This window comes from Pleurodeles waltl, chromosome 5 (genome assembly GCF_031143425.1).
Source record: "Pleurodeles waltl isolate 20211129_DDA chromosome 5, aPleWal1.hap1.20221129, whole genome shotgun sequence".
NCBI classification, from domain to species: domain Eukaryota; kingdom Metazoa; phylum Chordata; class Amphibia; order Caudata; family Salamandridae; genus Pleurodeles; species Pleurodeles waltl.
In genome coordinates this window covers 1,007,636,725-1,007,659,603 of record NC_090444.1, presented here as the reverse complement: position 1 = coordinate 1,007,659,603, position 22,879 = coordinate 1,007,636,725, and the positions used below count along the sequence as shown (strand labels likewise).

The following is a 22,879-nucleotide window of genomic DNA, read 5'->3' as shown; positions in this document are numbered from 1 at the left end:
GCAGGTTTTATTGGGATTAGATGTCATTTCTATTTTAACATAAATGTTAACTAATAATTATATTTAACAATCATTTTGTGAATATGTAAAACAGTTTTGGTTGTGTAACTATTTTTAAATTATTATAATAGTTTTTATCAGGCTTCTTTTTTATTTTATATGTATTTTTGCTGGTGAGTGGGGATAGTGTTTTATCATAATCATTTCTAATAATTTAAAATTATTATTTACAATTATAATATATTGATAACAATCATAAAGTTAATTTTATTTTTTTTGTAATTCAGTTCAATGGGGCTATTTAAATTTTTACAACCTATTTTAATGTATATTCCGATTTTTTAGTTGTTTTGTCAGCCTGTGTTGTTAATAATGAGTTGTAAATGTGACCCCCTCCCCCCAAACATATATTTATTATCCAAAATGTTTAGTGGACTGGAGTTTAAATAGCAGGTATGACCCCACCCCAAATATACAAACTTTCCCTAATGTTTGTAACACTTAAATGTAAATTAAATAGTAAATCTACCAACTTCCCCAAATATATGCATTTCACCTGTGTTTGTTGGACTAGACGTAGTATAGTAAACCTGTCTACCCACAAAATATATGTACTTTCCAAAATATTTGTTGCACTTGATTTAGAAAAGTACTTCTTATCTCCTCAAATATGTGCACTTTCTTCTATGTTAGTTGGACTGGATTTAGAACACAAAGCATCCTATCCACAAAGTGAATTTTGTAGTGGGTTTAGCAGTACTACAATTGTATTACTCACATATTAGAAAAAAAGCTATTAACTAACATACATGTGGAGGTTTACACCTCGGCCTCTCCTATCCTTTCTGAGCAGAGAGCTCTGCCCCAAATGCACAGTCTCCAGATATGTACACTAATGTTTATGTGGGAGGACAGGGTTAGTGGCTGTAAAACAGAGAAAACGTACTATTAAATGGGAAGGATTAGGGAGAAGGAAGAAGGTGTATAAGGAGGGATACTCATACACTCATGCTCATTTCTATTCACGAATTGCACTTCTAATGTTACTAAAGTGAAAAAAGGTCCGAAACAGTTGCAAATATACCAACGCAGACCTGGAGTAAGTCCAGCACCACACATAGCTAACCAATGGTGCTGCAACACCCCCCTTAGAAAATGATGGAGGTAGGGACTTAAATGGAAACCCAAAGAAAATAATGTGATAATAACTAAATGCATTTCCACTTCTTAAAATATATATAGATTTAATGTAATAAATCATATTTAAAAAAGAAATGTTATATCAAATAGTTTGATATAATTTCTAAAGATAGATGCAATTTTTTAAAACAATCACACTAATTCAAATTAATTGTATAATTAACATTTAGTAAGTTGTTATAGACATAAATAAATGTGAAATATTACTTTAGATGGTATTTGTTAGTCAATCTTTGAAAAATATTGTGATTGAATATATTTAAATTATTGAAATGTGCATTTCAAAAAGAGTTGTGCTGTAGCACTTTTCATTTCGTTCTACTTTTAAAATAAATATGTATATTAAATTAAATTAATATTGGACATAAAATTATTCTTGCTATTTTTTGATACTTTTTTTTCTTTTCCCCATACTATCCCATAGGGAGATCTCCATCCTAGTGGCAGAGACTGGTTATGTATGAACCACTACTAGTAAAAACTTTGCCCTTGAAAAAAATTCTCAGATTTGAGGGTGGTGGGGATATGTAAGTGTTAGAAATGGGGTCTTTGGTTGGCAGTCAGGTTACCTCCTGTCCAAGCAAGGACCCTCTTTCTAGTCAGGGTAAGTCACACACAATCCAAATTATCATGTGCCCACCATCTGGTAGCTTGGCACTGAGGAGTCAGGCTTAACTTAGAAGGCAATGTGTAAAGTATTTGTGCAATAAATCATGCAATAACACAGTATAAACACCACAAAAATACACCACACAGGTTAGAAAAATATAGAATATGTATCAGATTAAATGCAGGTCAAAATGCTCAAGATTGGATAAGTACACATTGAAATATCACTTCAGAAAATGATAAAAAGAGTCTTAAGTTCTTAAATAGCAATAAGTGTCTCTTGCAAGCACAAAGTACCTGGTTTGCGTCTAAATTGTCTGCAGGGGACCGCAGAGGAGGAGATGCATGGAAAACACGGAGGGGTGCGTCAGTTTCTCCAGGCACATACAGACGATGCGTTGATGTTTTTCCACGCAACAAGGCATTGCGTCGATTTCCGGCGAGCAGGCTTGGATCCTCTTTGGGTTGCAGGGTATTTGGACGCCCCGGGAACGATGCGGAGAAATCCTGGGCGTGCCGGGCGAAGTCACAGGAGCTGCGTCGATCCGGTCGGCGATGCAGGGAGATTTCTGTCTCACGGCAGGCGCTGCGTCAATTCTTCCTCGCAGGAAGTCAGTCTGTGTTGTTCCAGCTCGGCAATGCATCGACCCAGTGGGGCGTGCATCGAAGTTCTGGTCACAATGCAGGTGCTGTGTCGATTTCCACTCATGGAGCCGGCTGCGTCATTCCGGTCTGGCGTGCGGTGATTAACTCACAGTGGCGCAGACTGTGCGTCGATTCCGGCAGGCTGTGCACCAATTTTCACCGCACAAGGAGTTCTTTGAAGAGATTAAGGGGGTTATTACAACTTTGAAGGAGGTGTTAATCCGTCCCAAAAGTGACAGTAAAGTGACAGATATACCACCAGCCGTATTACGAGTCCATTATATCCTATGGAACTCGTAATATGGCTGGTGGTATGTCCGTCTTTTTACCGTCACTTTTGGGACGGATTCACACCTCCTCCAAAGTTGTAATAACCCCCTAAGTCTTTTTGGCCCCGAGACTTCAAGGAACAGGAGGCAAGCTCAATCCAAGCCCTTGGAGAGCACTTCTCAGCAGAGCCAGAGGGCAGCATGGCAGCAGGGCAACAGTAAAGCAGCAGTCAGGTGAGTCCTTTGGGCAGCCAGACAGCTTCTCTTGACAGGTTGCAGGTTCTGGTGCAGAGTTTCTTTTCCAGGAAGTTTCTGAACTGGAAGGGTCAGAGGCCCCATTTAAACACCCTAATGTGCCTTTGAAGTTGGGGAGACTTCAAAGAGTGGCTTAGAAGTGCACAAGGATACAAACAGTATATGAGGGTAGCCCTAATGTTAGACTATGAAAGGAGCAGGCCTCACAGCAGTGTAAAACGAATTTAGGAGTTTTGCACTACCAGGACATATAAACTACACAGTTACATGTCCTGCCTTTTACCTACACAGCACCCTGCCCTATGGGTTACTTAGGGCCTACCTTAGGGGTGACACATGTAGAAAAAGGGGAATTTTAAGGCTTGGCAAGTAATGTAATGTAATGTAATTCGAGATTTATAAAGCGCGTTCCTACTCAAAGAGCATCGAAGCGCTGTGAAATTGGCAGTGAAACTGCACACACAGGCCTTGCAATGTCAGGCCTGAGACATGGTTAAGGGGCGACTTATGTGGGTGGCACAATCAGTGCTGCAGCCCCACCGGTAGCGTTTAATCTACAGGCTCTGGGCACATGTAGTGCACTGTACTAGGGACATATAAGTAAATTAAATAAGCGAATTGGGTATGAGCCAATGCCACCATGTTTTAAGGGAGAGAGCATATGCACTTTAGCACTGGTTAACAGTGGTAAAGTGTGCAGAGTCCTAAAACCAGCAAAAATGGTGTCAAAAAGTGAAGGGAGGCAGGCAAAAAGTTAAGGGTGACCACCCTGAGGCTGTCGGGTCTAACAGTAAGTATACACTTTGCGGCAAATTTACACTTGTAAATGTTGAATAACTAAAAGTAGTATATTTACTACAAAGTGTAAGAGTAAATTTACGCTTGTGTCTTTAGTCATGTGTACATTTACCTTTGTGAATAACCTTTGAAATCTGCCTCCCCCAAAAAAATATACATACTTTCACCAATGGACTGTATTTAGAACATTAATGCTGACCGCCACCACCAAATATATGCACTTTCACCAATGTTTGTTGAACAGGAGTTAGAATATGTGTACATTTACCTTTCTGAAGATCCTTCTAAATCCGCCCCCCCCCAAAAAAAAAAAAACACAGATGTTAGTTGGACTGGTATTAGAACAGTAAACCTAATGCCACCACCACTACCACATGCAATTTCTCCAATGTTCATTGGATGGGAGTTAGAGTAGTAAATCTAAGCCTCCCCCCATTACACCCAAATATATGCAGCTTCCTCTAGAGTTTGTTGGACAGGAGTTTGAATAATAAACTCGATATTCCTAATGTATGTGCTTTCTAGGGTGCTTATTTAACTGGAGTTACAACATATGTACTTTTGCCAGTGTTTGTTGGACTGCGTTTTTTTCTAGAAAGCCAGCCCCAACCCAAAAATATATACTTTCTTCAACATTAGTTACACTGGAGTTAACATCGTAATTCAGACTCTCCTAAATATATACACTTAACGCAATGTTTATTGGTTTAGAGTTAGAATAGTGAATCTGATCCATCCCGAATGTAGGTATTTTCTTCAAAGTTAGTTAGTTTGAAGTCAGAGTGGTAAATTTGGCCCCACCCCAACCACAAAATATTTGCTGTATCCCTAATGTTAGCTGCCCTTGAGTTGGAATGACAAAGCTGACCCTCCCCCACCCAAATATATGTACATTCCCTAATATTGGTTATGCCAAAATTAGAATAGTAAATCTCACCCCCACAATGTATCTATTTTCCTCACTGTTTGTTGAATTTGAGGTACAGTAGAGCATTTTAAATCTTTTTAATTTATATTGTTTATGTTATAAATTTTGGATTGGAATTGGATTGGTAAATGTTACTTTCACTTGACTTTATGAAAAAAATATGTTCAAGTTGTTAAATTTCAATTTAGCAAATTACTTTTTTATATATTTGTTTAATTTTTAATATTTTTATGTTTTCTTTTGTTTAAAAAAATACTTAGCTTGTTTAAAAATATTTTTAAGGATTTTAAGAATTGTAATTTGAAAATGGTTAATATGGTTTAGTAAATTATTGATGGGTTTATAGTTTTAGCTACAGTAATTTATAATTATATAGCTTGGCCTTGTTTATTTTTTACATCAATAAATAATGTTATGTTTATTTTAATGTAAAGATTTTTATAGGTAATTTATTGGTAAACAGTATGCTACATATATTTATAAGACTAATAAATGTAAATGAATATAGATATTTGATAAATGTATACCTTTGTTTTAAATATATATATATATATATATATTATTTATTTTTTAATAAATACATATATGTATTAATATCATATCAGTACTTTGGACCACAATACGTTTGCAGGTGATATATTGTTATCCTGAATTCTAAGTACATAAAGTCAGCATTTGTGATTTTGATAATTCAACATCGATTTCATTTTCACCATAATATTTTTGTGGTTGAAATCCTGCCATAACCCCAGCTGTGCAGTCTCAAAGGCAGAGAGGCAGGCAATACCTGACTGGAGAGTTAGCTGGATTCTGGGTGCACAAGGGGACGGCTCGTACATCATGATGTACTGTTCTTAAAGGAGGAACTTATTCAGCTCTTGCCTAAACTGGAGCAGGGTTGGTGCGGTCCTGATGAATAAAATGATATTGTTCTAGATTGTGGGTGCATGCAGGGAGAAGGCTGTTGACTTCTTTTCTTCCGATTTTGCATTGTGATGGCATGCTTGCTCTGGATGTGCAAAGAACCACAAGAAATTATGAGCTTATCTGACAGATATTTTGGTTATGCTGGTCCTGATTTATTTGTTAAAGAGGAAGCCAGTTTTGAACATTTTGAGGGACGACAAGGGATACCAGAGGAGTTCCATCAGTATGGGTATGATGTGGTTCTGGTTGTTGAGGTCATCGAAGAGATATGCTGCGGCATGTGATATGTCCTTCCTTGGAGGCAGTGTGGCGTCTGACAGGTGTGAAGCAAGACTTCTAAATATCCTCTGAAAAAACACAATCCAATTGGACATAATGAAAGAAAATCTATTTCCAATGGTATGTTAATTTTTCAATCAATATTTAGGGAAAACGATTACTGGTATTGTTCTTTGATCATTCAGAAACCATTTCACTGTATGGTGCCCAGCAAAATTCGATAGAACTTGATGAGCTGTGATGTGGATCACGTAGGCTGTCGTGAGTGAGGTGTGGTGAGCAGTGCTGCAGTGCAATGTGTCGTAGGAGTCGTGATGTTATGAGATGTAGTGTGATGAGTGTAATGTGTAATGTGACAGAAGTGGTATGGAATGAGTGGGGTGATGTGGTGAAGAGAAATGGCATGATGTGAGGAACCTTGATGTGGTGCGATCTTTATTAATTGGTGGCACTGTTCTGCCAAGTGTTAGATGAGGATTGTTGAATGCCACAGTAAAATGTTATATGTTTGGATGTTGTATATGATAATGCCTGGTGATTTAGATGTTGAATGCCGTATAATATGAGGTGTGGAATGGTGCAATACTATGCATTGCCGTTTGCTCTTTATTTAGTACTACGATCATACTATAAAGTGCTGTTTTGCTCCATTTCCTGAAATCTCTGCTGTTTTTCTCTAGAAGCAAAAATATTTTTTTTGCTACTCATAAATGGGACTGACTGACTGCTACAACAAGTATTTGACTAACAGTGCACAACCTTGCATTATATATAGATGGGCCACGAAATCATGTGGCAGTGGATGATCAAATTATGTAGCAGGTCGACTAACCTGAATAAAGAAATGTCCTCTGACATAAATACTTCATCCTGAGTAACCTTCACAAACATGTTGTCTCCCTGGGTGTAGATTTTCAATTATTAACTCCTATGGACATATATTATATAGGCAATATTTAACACACAATATTTATATCAGACGATATTCTGACCATATTATTCTGGTACCATACCTTTTAAGACCTTATATTGTCCTGGAAAACGTTTGCCCTCAGTAATACCACTTTATCTCTTGAATTCAGCAGTGTGCAACCAAAAGTTAATCCATCATTTTTTTCAAGAAGCCTGCACTATATGACAAGATGTTTGGCACTTTATTTTAAGTAGTTTGTTCAGTTCATGGAAAAGTCAAAATTGCTTGTTGAAATCTGCAAATTATACAGCAGATGATAAATTATGTGGCAAGAGTGGTAAATCCAAAATTATGCAGAAAACCCTGGTGCTGCAGACATGCATAATTCCAGTGGCCCTGAATAGAAATATTTGTGACAATTAGCACCTTGTTCCAAATTGTCATCACACGCCTATTTATTATCAAGCTTTAAGTTATGGAAAGGAATTTCTGTGAATTCTACTAATCAATATACTGTTTGCTGGAAAGTCTTAAGGTGCGGAAGTGTGATGCAGCGTTAGAAAGTTGGCAAGCAGAAACTTCACAGAAAAACATGTTTGTTTATCCATTGAAATATTACGTCAAGAAGATGGCATGAGAATGCAGGCAGTGGATTTTTGGTAAAGTTCTTTCATACCAATAAGTGAAAATATATTCTATATCAATTGTGAAATGCTACGTGACGTCATGTTAAAACAGATTTGTATAGCGCGACATTGCCGTCGGTATAACCTCACATCGCTGTCGGGTACGCATACTGTCGCACCAGGAAGGAGATTTTAGTGATTAATAGGCATACGTGTTATAGTCATTATATAAATATTCATGTCATGAACGTTTTTTAAATGTCTTTTAAAATAATATGTGAATCTTATGTTTTTTAATATGAGAGATGAAGTCCAATTTGTACCTTAAGTATTTACAATTCTTAATTTTCTTACGAGTCTTTTTCATTTTCTCTTTGTGAGTTAGGTTCGGACCGGCTCCAGTTCAGGAAAGGCTTAGCTGCCTGGCAAGAATCAATTCTATATATGTTGCAGCAAACATTGGCGACAAAAAGCCCTGCAAACCTGGCGATACCATGTGCCCCGCAGATGGCCATTATCAGTATAATACCAATGTCGTGTTTGATGACGAGGGGAAACTCGTGGCGCGTTACCACAAGGTGAGCGAGCTGCACCTTCAACTGACAATCATTACTTTGATTATACTCAACATGCGTAATATGTTCCATGCAAGTGACACAGATGAATCGTTACTAAACTTTTCAGGTAAAGTTTGATGCAACACTTCGATACGTCCCTGTTGCAGTTATTAAGTATTTTTCTGGTCTGCATTAAATATATTCTGTGATCATTGTACTGTAGTCAAGGGCAATGGAATTATGCGGAAACGGAGAGCCAAAATAAGTGCGGCAAGAAAATGTCAATTGTGCAGCATCATACGGCAAAATCTGTGACAGTATTATTTCGTTAATTTGTCGGTTCAACATCCATTAATGCTGCCTGGGCAAAGTTGCACCTCATCGGTATTGTTTAATACTTGAAAATAGTAACCGAATGATCATCAGTGAACCTTTGGAAAGGGCCTACCATTGTGAAAAAAACACTTTTTTTGATTAGTAAGTTCCAGAACTGTTTGAGCAAGAAAGTTTTTAGGTGAAATCTGCAAATCAAGAAGCAGATGTTGGATTATGTTGCAAGTGCAGCAAATCCATAATTATGTAGGAAACACCGTGTATGCAGAATGGCATAATTCCGGTGGCCCTAACTTGTTTTGGCAGTTGGCTGCTATATACTGCATGCTTGTCACGACTTTAAATGACTTCTTCAGTTTGTCGAAATTTATTACAACTTTATGGTAGTTATTATGTTTCATGTTAGGGTGGACACCATTAAGATTCAGTACAGGCCTGCCTAATGTAAATTATGATTTATTTAATTATTTCACAACAACAGTTATTCCAGTCAAACCACCACAGGCAGGAGCAGCATTCTAGAACTCCATCTTAGAACTCACAATCAACAGAGTTATGTCAAACCCAGAAAGTCCAACAACCATAGAGAGGAATATATGACACCCCCCTCATAAAATAAAACCAGTATAAAAGAATTGCATAAAACAACGGGTTAACATGCACAAAGAAAGAACTGTGCACGAAACCACATAGATATTTGCATACAATGTAACATTCTTCAATGGCACTCGTAATCATCAAATATCTTCGGTCTCCGCCGTACACGAGGCTCAAGTCCATCTTTTTGTAGAGGAACATTTACACCACAGTTGGATCAGGCATTTGAAACTGGTTTCGCCTTTTCAATGGTGTCCCACATTTTTGGTTCCAAGGTATAACATTTCAGGTAAACCTCTCTCTTGTTATTTTGGAAGCTTAAAAGATAAAGTGAAACTGGAAAAAGACAGGGCTAAATTACTATTGTATGTGACCCTATTGCCCCTGAGCGAGATACGCAGAAGGCGGCTAAGTAACTTTCCGCCTTTGTACTTTGATTGGAAGGTATCTCTTATTTACAATTTGAATCTTGACACTTAGGACATAAAATAGAAAAGGTATAGGTTTTGGTTTTCACTGATGAAGGGGTTGAAAAGATAGTTCAGTATATCAACTTTAGTCGGCCAATACACAATAGCCAAAAAAGCACATAAATATAAATACATAATCGACATACTCTTATCCTAATTCATTATAGAGATGCTGACTAACCATAATAAGGAAAACATAAATATATAATGTAAAATACCATTAATACTGACCCCCCAAATTCACAATAACAATTATCGTAAAAAGAAAATAAAAAAACTGGTTAATTGCACTTATCGTGTTTCCCCGAAAATAAAAACAAAACTTTTCCTTATTTGTATGGGGATTAAATTATACAATGCCACCCTATAAAATACATATGTGTTGTTAAGTGTTAACACATATTCCACTGCCACCAGATGGGTTCTTATGCTGTTTTTTAAAAAAGAGGGATAAAAAAATCTAAGATGTTCATAAAACTTGCAAAAAACCTTAAAGTATCCCATCACAGGGGCAACTGAATGTCTCAAGGGGACAAGACCTCATTCTGGAGAATGCTACTAAGTGATTCACTTTACCCAGTCTTAGCATTGTCAGAACGAACTGATGCTTCATATTAGTAACACCAAGTTGGTATCCTTCTCTACTTGCCTCCAATTAGAGGGACATATAGATGCCAGCAGTGGATTTTATGGATTAATTTGTTTTCCTACTGTCAGCCCTCTGTTGCAAAAAAGTGCCCTTTACACATTTCTTTGATAATGTCAACACTTTCTCTGGGTCTAGTTTTATATTTATATTGAATACAAATTTGAAAGAAGAATCAATAAAGGCAAGCCATGGACTGTGCATAGCATTATCCAATTTTAAACATTCTAGTATAATTTTCCTGGTGAAAACAGTTTCCTCCTTAGACCAAATACTAGCCATAAGAGCAGAGGGCTCACCCACAGCAGGTCCTCCAAGAATTGGAGGCCCACCTCTTCATGTACAATCCAATTAGATGTGCTGATGTAGGTACACATAACAAACGTTTTAGAAAACAATTTTCCTCTAGTTGTAAAGGGGTGCTTTTTGTGTACCCCCATACACCGGCTCATGTGCTACCATGGATAGTGCTCTAGCCCTATAGATGTTTGCCATAGTAGAGATGAGGAGACTCCCTAAATTGCTGGCAAATCTAAAAATGGCACCGGAGTTCCTTCTTAACTTATCCTTTCCCAAGTGACTGTGTTGTTCCCATTGTCCATTGCTTGAGAACAATACACCCAGGTAACTAAAAGACTTTACAGTGGTAATCTCCGTATTATGAATTTAAAAACTCTTACATTTCTTTATCCTGTGGCCACAGATCATAGTAAAAGTTTTAGATGTTGTTAATCACCATACCATTAGAGGTCATGAATTGTTCTAGACCATCCATTAGTTTTTGAAGCCCCACTGGGGTCCTAGAAATCAGGACAACATCATCAGCATAGAGTACTACAGGTAGGGTGTACCCAGCCCCATAGGGGGGCTCACCTGGATTTCCTACAGGAACGTATCCACCCCATTAATATATAAAGAAAAGAATAACTGGGCCAATACACAGCCTTGGTGAATACCTCTACCAATATTAAAAGGGGGAGTGCATTCTCCTAGTTGGCCAAAGCAGACTTTGCATGTTAAACGTTCATAAAGGTGAGCAATACAATCAATAATGTATCTTGGGGCACCCATATCCAGTAGTGTGGTCCGAAGAAGAGTATGCCCAACTAAATCAAAGACACTACTAAGATCTGCAAAACAGAGGTAAAGAGGTTTTGGCCTTAGTGTATTCCCTATGATCAGATCTACGTTAAGACATTGCTCTATAGTGCCCAGTCCTATCCTAAATACAAACTGGGCAGGTGAAAGAATATTATTATCTAATGCCCAGACATTAAGTCTTACCAAGATTACCCTATTAAAAATCTTCATGGATCAATCCAGCAGTGATATTGGGTAATAGTTTTTGGGATCAGCTTTGTCATCTTTCTTGTATATAGGTATAATGATGGACGTAGTCCAGGACATTGGGGTTTCCCCGGTCATGGCTATATTAAACAGCCTTGTCAGAATAGGTACCCAAAAGTCACTTTGATATTTAAAAACTTCCATCGGTACCCCATCTGGGCCTGGGGCCTTATCCCGGGGACTAACTGAGATAGTTGATAATACCTCATCTATGGTGATATGTAAATAGTTGCGGTGCTCCAACTTCAATTGCCTGTGTATATCTACTGTCCCACTCCTTTTCTTAAAGACCTCTGAGAAGTGGTCCACCCATGCTACGCAGGATGCGCTAGAACTGAGTTCAGGAGGTGCCCATTTGGTCAGAAAACAGGCATTTACTGTTTCCCAGAACAATTTAATATTATTTGTATATGTCGCCAGTGCCAAATTTGTCCATGCCTCTTCCCTCAACTCTTTCTTTCTTCGCTCCAGGGATTCCCTGGGCTTCCCTGTTTTTTTACCCATAGTGACTTGATTGCTACTCCGTCTTTGGGAGATATCTGAAGGTCTTGTTTAAGACCCCCTCTAGCTTTAGTGCATGCATGATCAAACCACCCTTTATTCTTCTTAGACTGCCTATATGCTAAAATCACCAACCCACAAAATTAAAAAAGTTAGACTGAATAGTTTACTCTTTGGGTTAGGATGATCTGGTGGGCATTATCTATTGTAAATAGATTGTTTTGGACCAACCAATGCAATACTTTATTCTTCAGGGTCCCTTGGGATTCACTCTGGCCTGGCCGTAAAGGAGGGACATTGGCCATAATAATTACATAGGGGCAGCACTCCGGTGGTAGATTAATAGTTGGAGGATTCTCCCTCGCTTGCAATTGGGCTGGTGCAGTGCTTGTTGGGTTAAAAATATTACCTGGCTGTGGCATACTAGGTGCTTTAGGATTTGTAGTGTCTTGAGGCATCCAGTGAAAAGCTGTGTTGCTTCTTGCTAATAATTGTACAATGTCCTCTAGGTTGGCCTTCGCCATTGGCCACCCTTCGTTCCTCTATAGTATTATGCCTCCGCCTAGGGCTCGGGACTGGACCAGCTTTATCTATTGACTATGCCCTGCGATAAAGCTATGGCGCCTGGCTCATTATGTACAACATTCTGTACAACAGTTGTTTGAGGAATAGGAGCCACCAAGGGCATAGAAAATTTCTGGCACATAGCCATTATTTTCCCCAACTCCCCTTCGATTTTATCCAGTTTGTCTCTAAGTGGTTTAAGCAGATCATTAAAGGCAGATATAAAATTATTTCAATAAGTGGGTTCAGGATTAGCTGTTGTTATAGGGCCCAGTTTGCTATCAGCCCCCTTTCTATATCGTTTCCTCCTTTTAATGGTGGGTGAGTGATTAACTGATATAGGAGTAGCAGTAACTGTGTCCATACACCTTGTGTTGTCAACATCATTCCTTATGTCTTCCAATTCTAGGGTGTGATTACTATTAGTTACTAGATCTATTGGTCTGAGGGGTCCCTCTGTACCTTCACTCAGTCCAACTGCCCCCATTGAAAGGCACCTTTCGGCAAGATCAATTTCCTTAGAAATAACTCCCACTGTTTGTACCAAAAGGGAATCGATTGTCGAACAGCATGGTTCAGTATCTACCTTCTGAACTACAGTTTTTGGTTTACCCATAGTTTGAAATATATATTAACACCCACTTCAATAAATGAGTGTGTAGCTAGAAGGGGCGGGCATCCAATAGGAAAACAATAATAGCACACTTAAACACTTAAATGTCTCCTATACTTGCCCAGCAAACCTTGTGGACATACAGGCCCGTATTTATACTTTTTGACGCTAAACTGCGCTAATGCAGTTTAGCGTCAAAAAGTTTTGCGCCGGCTAACGCCATTCTGAAGCGCCATGCGGGCGCCGTATTTATTGAATGGCGTTAGCCGGCGCTAGCAGACCGGCGCTGCCTGGTGTGCGTGGCAAAAAACCACGTACACCAGGCAGCGCCGGCGTTGGGGAAAATGGCGTTAGGGCGTCTTAAAATGGTGCAAGTCAGGTTGACGCCAAAAAATCACCTCCACCGGATTTGCGCCATTTTTAACGACGCCCAGACGCCATTTACATGACTCCTGTCTTAGTAAAGACAGGAGTCATGCCCCCTTGCCCAATGGCCATGCCCAGGGGACTTATGTCCCCTGGGCATGGCCATTGGGCATTGAGGCATGTAGGGGGGCACAAATCAGGCCCCCCTATGCCAAAAAATATATAAAAAAAATAAAAAATTATACTTACCTGAACTTACCTGAATGTCCCTGGGATGGGTCCCTCCATCCTTGGGTGTCCTCCTGGGGTGGGCAAGGGTGGCAGGGGGGGTCCATGGGGGCATGGGAGGGCAGCTGTGGGCTCATTTTGAGCCCACAGGTCCCTTAACGCCTGCTCTGACCCAGGCGCTAAAATCCAGTGCAAATGCGGGGTTTTTTGCCCCGCCCACTCCCGGGCGTGATTTTTGCCCGGGAGTATAAATACGACGCATTTGCGTCGCAGTCATTTTTTTAGACGGGAACGCCTACCTTGCATCTCATTAACGTAAGGAAGGCGTTCACGCAAAAAAATGACGCTCTTTCCTCATACTTTGGCTCTAGACGCGTCTAACGCCAAAGTATAAATATGGCGTTAGTTTTGCGCCGAATTTGCGTCGAAAAAAAAGACGCAAATTCGGCGCAAACGGAGTATAAATATGCCCCACACTGTTTTATAACCTAAAGCCAAGCAAGTAGGCCCAGCCCAGCCTCGTTCGGCCGCGGATGGGCGCAGTGGGGGCGCAGTTGGGCCCACTCTTGGCCCGGTCTTTGCCCGGGTATGCTCAGTGGAAAGCGCATGTCAAGTTTATGCGCCTTCGTCGTAGGCGGCCTCCTCCCGCCGATATGCCTAGGAGGTGTGGTCCGCTGAAGCCTCTCACCCGCTGTGGCCAAGAGCAGAGTGTTGTGCGCAGCAGAAAGCACGTGTCAAGTTTATACGCCTTTGGGCGCTGCACAGCATCATAAGCGGCCTCGTCCCACCGGAATGCCTGGGAGGTGTGGTCTATTCAATCCCCTCACCCCATGTACCCTAGAGCAGAGTGTTGATAATTTTAGGATGGGATGAGAAAGCCACCAGTGAGTTTACACTGTCATGGACATTGTAATTTAACTAGTCCTGTGACTATGCCGAATAGTTGCAATAGTTGTAAGGATCCGACGACTGGCTGTAATGGCCAGTGATTTGGGCTACACCAGATAGGAGTTTCTCCTCGGACTCGGATAAGACAATCTCAAGGGGATTTCCTATAGGTGAATGAGGACAAAAAAAAAAGTATGACACCTTGCCACTTTTCTCACATTCCATTAGTTCCCGTTCTCCAGAAGCCCCACACGTCCCCTACTTTCACACACTCTCTGGAGAATAGACTATTTAGAACAACTCTTCTTGATGTGCCTCCGACATGTACTCTCACCCAATCACCTTCTCGTGATATTTTTGTCCTAACAATGCATTGTGTTGGTGTGCATATTGACGCTGGTACTCCTCCATCCTATTTCTTAAAGCCTTTTTTATGAAGTGCCTTCCTTGAAGTTCTTTCTATTTAAGCAGGAATGGCAGAAGTGCACACCACCCGTCCGTTTCTGCAAACAGCCCAATCTTTGGGCAAACACCTTGAGATACCTTGCTTTCCAGTTCCCCTTAGGATTCAGTATGATTCCTACAGCATGTTGCTCCTTCCAACCCAAAAGAGTCTTTCCTGTCTCCATTCTAAACATCAGCATTGTATCACAATAACCTGTAACTGGTAGCCTGCCCCCACAATATCCCTGTGACTCCCGGTCCCTGGAAATTTACTCACATTCACTCAAATTGTCCAACACTACCTTGCCCGGCTATTAGGGTATACGGAGAACATGAATCCGCCCACATGGGAACCCCATCTCCATGCACTTCGATTACACATTTGGGGGGATTATACACTATGCACTGTTGACTCCTTCCCTCCCCCTAAGTATCGATTCCACACACCAACAATATTTCTTCCTCGTCATTGTCGGTGTCCCCCTCTTCATCTGTTTTGTAAGTACAATCATTCAACTCCTTCACATAAGAAGATGTATTTTTAGTACGTTCTGCAATGCTAATAGCTTTTTCCAGAGAATAATCCTACACACCCAACAGCTATTCTTGTATTTTCAGATTGCATGGTCTGTTAAACATTTGACCCCTTATTATTAATTTGTGCAAATCCCTAAACTTGCACAAGACTACTAGAATTCTCAAAACAGACACATACTGCTCAATCATCTCCCCTGGTAATTCAGCACGGGGATAAAATGTATGTCTTTTAGCAACTATTTTTACTTTTGCTCCATAATTTTCTTTCAAAGCTTTCGTGGCCCTAGAATATTCATCCTCCAATACCCCATCAGTATCTGACTCATACACATTTTGTTTCATTTTCTACAACATGTACTCCAAGGGTTTTTAAACCCTTCTGCCTTCTGTACCAAGATTAGGCCGTAGCATGGGCAGTCTTCTTTTTGTCACAAATATATCCCCTCCAATGGCTTTGATATACATTTCACACACATCTCTGCAATTCTCAAATGCCACGCTAGGAAGTCCTTGCTTCTGTAATAACATGGGTGGTGCCACCACTGTGTGCATCACCATTTTCACCTCACGCACCAAACACTATGTAAACAAAAACAATTAACTAACATAAATAAAGAAGTCACCGTTGTCAATAGCTATCACACAATGACTCCAAAACTCAGTTTCAGATTCACCTTTCTTCTGATACAAAATGTTGAAAGTGTGAAATGTATACATGAGCATGTAGATTTTCCTCACTGTCTCTAGATCTTGTCTCCAAAGGAAACTTAGTACTTCTTCACTGTTGACTCTCCTCCCCTGTGAGACTCCACCCTGCACAGCTGTGACCATCTGATCCAGTTCCTTTTTGCACATGCTGGAATCCGAAGTGTCTGCGATGAGTGCTCAACCAGCTCGGCATCACGCTGACAAGAACCAGGAAATAAGGTGCTCCTTAGTGCTCACAACCTTGTGATGCTGGCGTGTGAAACAACAAGGATCTTCTTTAACAGCACACGCAGCCTCATGAAGCATACACGGGCATGCAACAGCACTGTATAAAACAATCGCCGATGTCTGCACAGGCTGCTTAGCTGATTCTCACGATCTCTGAGCAGTAGTGGCTCTCTGCCAGTAACGGCTGGCAGGTTTCAAAATCTCAACTTTTTTAAACTAAGGGGCATATTTATACTCTGTTTGCACTGAATTAGCGTCATTTGTTTTGACTCTAATTTAGTGCAAAACAAACTCCATATTTATACTTTGGCGCGCGACCCGTCCAGCGCCAAATTTACCTTGCCTCAATGAGATGCATGTTAAGCGTTCCCGTGCAAAAAATGACTGTATGGCCTTAACGCCATATTTGTACTCCTGTGCAAAAATGGTGCACGGGAGAGTGGAGGGGTCAAAAAATGGTGCCAAGCTTGCTTTGCCCCATTTTTAACACCTGGGTCAGGGCAGGCAGTAGGGGAACTGTTGGCCTATAGCCCACAGTGCCCTCCCCAGGCCCCAGGGACACCCCCACCCACACCAGAGGGACAGCGGAGGATGGGGGATCCCATCCCAGGCAACTACAGGTAAGTAATTTATTGTATTTATTAAAGTGCCATAAGGGCCCCCATACATGGCACAGGGTGTAATGGCCATGCCCAAGGGACCCCAGTCCCCTGTGCTGGACATTGGGGTGGTGGGTATGACTCCTGTCTTTTCTAAGACAGGAGTCATGTGGTATGGATGGTTTTGTATCAGAAAATGACTCCAGGCAGGTTAGAGCCATTTTTCTTTTATTCTAACCTTCCATACCGTCAGCCTCACCCGACTAACGTCAGTTTTGTTGACACTAGCCTACCCTTTGCACCAGTTTGCACCATTCCATAAATATGGTGCCCGGCTGGTGCACAGAAATGCTGCAAGCCGATGCTAAACTTTTTGGTGCAAAACTGCGTTAGTGCAGTTTTGCCCAAAAAAGGGCACTAACGCAGTTTTGCACCAAAAAGTTTAGCACCAGCTTGCAGCATTTCTTTCCTTCAAGTGCAGTTTTGCCCCAAAAAGGAAAAATCAGGGCCTAACTATGCTTCCAATATGCTCCACTGTACACTCTGTGCCGCCAACCTCAGCACTCACCTCAGGAGTTTTTTTTTCACCTTTGCGCCCACCTGTTGCGTTTAACACAACCTGTACGAAACACGTAGCAATTTGGAAATAAAATTCGGAATTGCTAAATGTGCTGAGAAATGGATAACAATTCAAGATCCTGAAGGGAGCGTGTTGTAGGTATCCCGTCTAATTTATGAATTGATATAGCATGTATCAATGTTTTACAACTGAAATCTGTTTGTAAACATTGATACTTTAACAAAACACAGAGGTTGGGTGGTAACCTGATTGCAAAATGGAAGGTATTCATTGGAGACCCCTACCCCTTTGTGACTGTACAAAAGTTTGCTTTAGAGGAGGCAGTGGTCAATGGGAAGGTGTGGTGGACCCCAATGGTTCATCCACTACCCTATAGCAAAATAGCATTCATTTTATTTTATTAAAAGAAAGCAAGGATATGAGGGAAGAGCTTCCCTCACATCCCATGTTCTTTTTTTATTTGTGTGTCTGGCAGGGTGCACAGCTTCCCATAAAAAACTGTTCTCGTGCTTATGGAGCTAGCATGATTACCTTGGACAAGAGTGGACCAAACCTTTCACTATACAAAGACCACATGTTATGGACACATTTTTCTTCCATATCTGTTGTGGTAGTTCAACCACAAAAATGGAGTAAAGTTTTTAATGACACAAGCATGGGAATGCTGGATAGTACAAATTTTGTGGCTCTCCGCAGATTATGGACATTTCCATCAAAGAAATATGAGGAAGATGCATGATTGTACCTAAAATTTGAAGTTTTCTGGGCATTGTGTGTAAGAAAATGTAGTGAATTCAAAGCAGGCCACACCATCATGGACCCGCCAGATGTCTTGTTTTCAGAAATATATGGGATTGGTAGGTACTCGTAATGAGGTCCTTAGTATATTTGGCACTCATAAAAAATGCGCAGGTGTCCATCATACCTGTTTTTCTTTAATTAGATTTTAACATAAGAACTGCTGTCTTATTGATATACAATGAAATATCATTTTAAGCTGCAGTTAATTGTTTTGGATATTGTATCTTTTGGGACAACTAAAAAAACTATTTATTCTTGCAACCCAAAGAGTCTGATTGACATAATGGAATATTAGGTTTGTAAATCTGCCATTGGATCACATGGACAGCTTTTTAGGTTCACCTCTAGGTGTCGCACCTGTTTCTGTCAGAAACCACAAAGTCGGAGAAATTGAGCACCGTTTGCAAAAATGTAAAACTATGTAACAAAAATGTTTTTTTAACAACTGCTTGTCCTGAAAGTCGGGAAGATGATGATTTTAGCACAGGTAACATTTTGATGATTGCAAGTTTAGATTAAAAAAGCCTTAAACTTTCCTGCAAGCACAATTTTTCCAGTACTTTCAAAATGTTGGCTATTTTCTCTTGTCAGTACAAGAGAATCCACAAACACAGTGTAGCATTAGAATCACCCACCATGTAGGAAAAAAGGTCATACATTTGGCTTGGGTTACCTTTAGTGGCTAGAAAATTATGAAGGCTTAAGAGTACATTGCCTCAAACATCCAAAAAAGTGTTTCCTACGTTTAGCCTCAGCAGCTAAGGGATTAAGGATTTACTGTTCAAGATGGCCATGGTTTACATGGAAACCTTGCACAGAAGTGATTCTGGTATAAATTGCCATAAACTGGCTACCCTAAATTTCATGGGTTGTCCAGTGCCATTTCCAGTTCACATTGAGCAGTTGTATGTGCTTGAGACATGAGCCAATACATTAAAATGGTCTTGAGAGGCAACATTTAAATTAAGGGACCTCTTCGAGTCCTGGATGTCCATGACAGGAGGCATCTAAGAATTATTGTATGGAGGAGATGGTCCCCTTCAATGTAGGCATTGATCATGCTACAGGGTTAGAAAGCCCTCCGATAAGCAAAGGATACTGTCTAACTTCCTGGGAATTTAACAACTAATAGTGCCTTCTTCCACAAATAATGTTGCTAATATAATTTGACTCCTTACAGTGTTCTTACCATAGAAATGAGCATCATTTCACTCTTAGCTTACAAAATGTGGTAGTTAATGGACAAGTAATGTGTAGGCGGAATAGTTTGAAGATTAGTTAGAGGTCTCATCTCAAGAAAGAGAAGTTTAGCTTCTAGAAAACAGTAGTTTTAACATGTTTCTAAACACATTTATATTTAGTTCTTCATCCCACTGTTTTGTTGAAGGGAAAAAGTATGAGTTAACAGGAGTGCATTGACAGTGAGCAGGCACAGTCCTCTGCTGCTGAACAGGAACTGTAATTTTTAAGAAAACATTTTTTTTATGTAGCCTGTCTCCTAGAAAGGAAAAGGAACTGCGTTTAAAAAGAAAAGTTTCTTTGTTTTTTTTATTGGTTTCTTAAGAAGAAGCATTGGTCCCATGGATCAGCACGGCCTCTTAAAAAAGCATTTTTTTTTAATTTACAGTGGGGAAGGGGTCCCTTTAGCACATGCATCACCACTACATTTCTGTAGTCCATAAAGCATTAATGTTTTGCAACCTCATTCAGGATAAAAAACATCAACACATACCATTAAGATTCAGTATTTGGAAGACATGCTCTAAACATGCCTTTTCCAAATACCAAAACCAGAATTGGTTTGCAAACCCAAATTGAGATTCTGTTTAATTGTTTCTGAAGTGCATTATGTTGGTTTTACATAAGAAAAAGCATTTTTGTGATCGCAAACAGCTTGATTCTGCAAATTGTTCCATTTGTGACCACATAAATGCTTCATACATCTGGATCTTAGTGTGGAAACGTTGTTTTTTCAGTTTTGATTTGTATCCTGATCAAGGAAGACCATTTATTTTCATGTATAAATATGAAATACATGAATAAAATGCTAATTTGAAGACATCTTGCATAATAGTGAAGGTGTGGGTTAGCACAGCAGAGTGTTGAAGGAGGCCTATTTGCTGTAATGATGGGTGTAGTATAATAGAATCTTTCATATATTGTTTGGGGCAGCGGATTATAGGTTTCAATACATCACAATCTCCTCACCTTTTCAATGACATTTTGTTTCCATGGAATGTTTCATACATATTTGCAACTTTAATGATTTTCATTAAAGAAAAAATAAGAAAGGCGTATCCCATAGTTGGGAATTTATTTTCTCTAATTTATATATAAAGTTTTAGGCAAATCTATATCTGATTTAATACTACATATTTTATCCTCCTTCCTCTCTGACATTTGTTTTCATTCCTTTCAACCCCCTACTATTTCCTCTATCTCCACCATTTTGTGTCCTCTTTTTTGCCATCATTTGTCTCACGTACCACTAGTTTCTCCTTACAAGTCTGATACCACACTTCCTATATCCCTGGAGTTGGTGCTTATTCTGCACTCCACAGCATGTATAGCTCCTGTCCTCAGATTTCAGACCTAGACATGATTGTCCCAAGTGTGATGCATTTGTTCAAGTCATATCCTCACCGCTGACTACCAATGTTAGAAATAGGGTTTCTGGTTGGCTAGGTTATGCACCTAAGCCAGGAAGAACCCACCCACTCTAGTCAGGGCAAGGGAGTTACACGTCCAAGATAATCCCTGCTCACCCCCTTGGTAGCTTGGCACGAGCAGTCAGGCCTAACCCGGAGGCAGTGTGTGAAGTATTTGCACAACAGACACAACACACGTGACGCAATATGTACATCAGAAAGTAAACACAGCACTGTGCTATGTAAAAATAAACTGTATTGCACAAAACATAATTAAACCCAACATTGCACGTCAGTAATACCCTGCTACCTTAGCAGTTGCAGAACATTACACAAGTTACTAATACTCTGCAAGAATAAGCAGTTGTCACAAAGGAACACGTTAGTACTCAGGATTCTGCGACATAAACAGTAGTCAGGGATTACAATAAAGAAATTGACTTGTCATAGAGAATATCATAAAGGCCTATATCAGGAACATTGTAAAATTATATGGCAAGTCATAAAGAAAAGGAACACATACATCTGCCTATCATGCCCATAATAGGAGCATGTAGCAAAGGTATATCCTTAAGGAAATAACCCTAGAGCATACCACCTTCCGAGTGTCATCAAAAGTACCTTATCTTGTACAACAAGGCGCTCCTAGTGCCTGGAAGGTCGTGGTAGGGGCCCCCTGGTGCTCTTATGCGCTCATGGGGGCCACACATGGCTCTTAAGGGTGAGGGGCAATCGGCATGCACCTACTTGATTTATTCTGTCGGGCCCTTCCTGGGACCCAGGATCACTAGGGAGCCCCTCCCTGGGCTTGCAGGCCTCTCCACAAGGGGGGGAGGGGTGGGGGGGGAGTCCAGACCCCGCAAGACGGGGGGGTCAGTAGAGATCTGGTGAGGCGGGGGCCTCTGATGAGGCTTCGACCGGCTTGCGATCCCTTGGGGCTAAATAACACAAAAAGGGGAGGGGAAGCCTCCGTTGAGGACTCCCTCCTCGTACAGAGTTCCCTCGTCGACTTGGAGCCAGGTGGAGCGGGGTTCTCGGTGAGGCCTCTACTCCACTCTGGCAGCGGGGCACCTGACACGGTGCGCGAGCCACTTTCCGGTGGCAAGCGCACCACAAGAGGTGCCGGTTCGTGCCCCGGGGGCGCTCCTTAGTGAATGCGTCGCCCCAGGGTTACAGGTAGGAGCCTGGATGACCCACTCTCTGTTTCTTTGTACCCCGTGGGTCCTTAGGGCGGCGCACTGTCCACGGTCCCTAAACAACACCTGCTCGGGTCGCAACAGTGAATCTGAGGAGGCTCCAGCCCACTAAGTAGGGCGCTTCTTCAGGCACAAGACGCCTTCACTGGGGCTTGTCCACACAGCGCTGTCTACGCGTTTTGGAGACAAAAACGGAGCGCTTCTTCCAGCGCTCGAACAGTTAAGGTGTCAGGAGAACAGGGGCCACAGCACCCAGCCCCTGGGGACAATAAATGGAGGTATAAGTGTCAGGGCCCAGCAACAGGCCAGCACAAGGAAAATGCAGCCAGTGGCAAGTCCTCCTGGTAACCCAGCTGGTCACAGGTCAGCACAACAGCAGCAGTCCATGGCGGTCCCTGGTGAGTCCTCTCAGCAGCTTTCTGTCCAGTTCCAAGAATGTCTCAAGAATGTCCAAATTGTGGGGAAAAGTCCCCTGTACTTATACTAAGTTTGCAGTGTCTTTGTCAATGAGGAGGAGAGAGGGTTCCAACCAGTTACAACTGGTTCTGGGAGTGCCCCTCCTCTCCTCCAGCACATGCT

At 40.9% G+C, this 22,879-nt stretch overlaps 1 protein-coding gene across 1 annotated transcript in view; it reads left to right on the top strand.

Moving 5' to 3' along the window:
- LOC138296245 (pantetheinase-like) overlaps window positions 1-22,879 on the top strand; it is a 289,635-nt gene that overhangs the window by 47,560 nt on the left and 219,196 nt on the right. Inside the window, exon 3 of the mRNA XM_069235173.1 lies at window positions 7,835-8,027. Coding sequence (XP_069091274.1) covers window positions 7,835-8,027 — 193 coding nt within the window. The remainder of the gene's footprint in view (window positions 1-7,834; window positions 8,028-22,879) is intronic.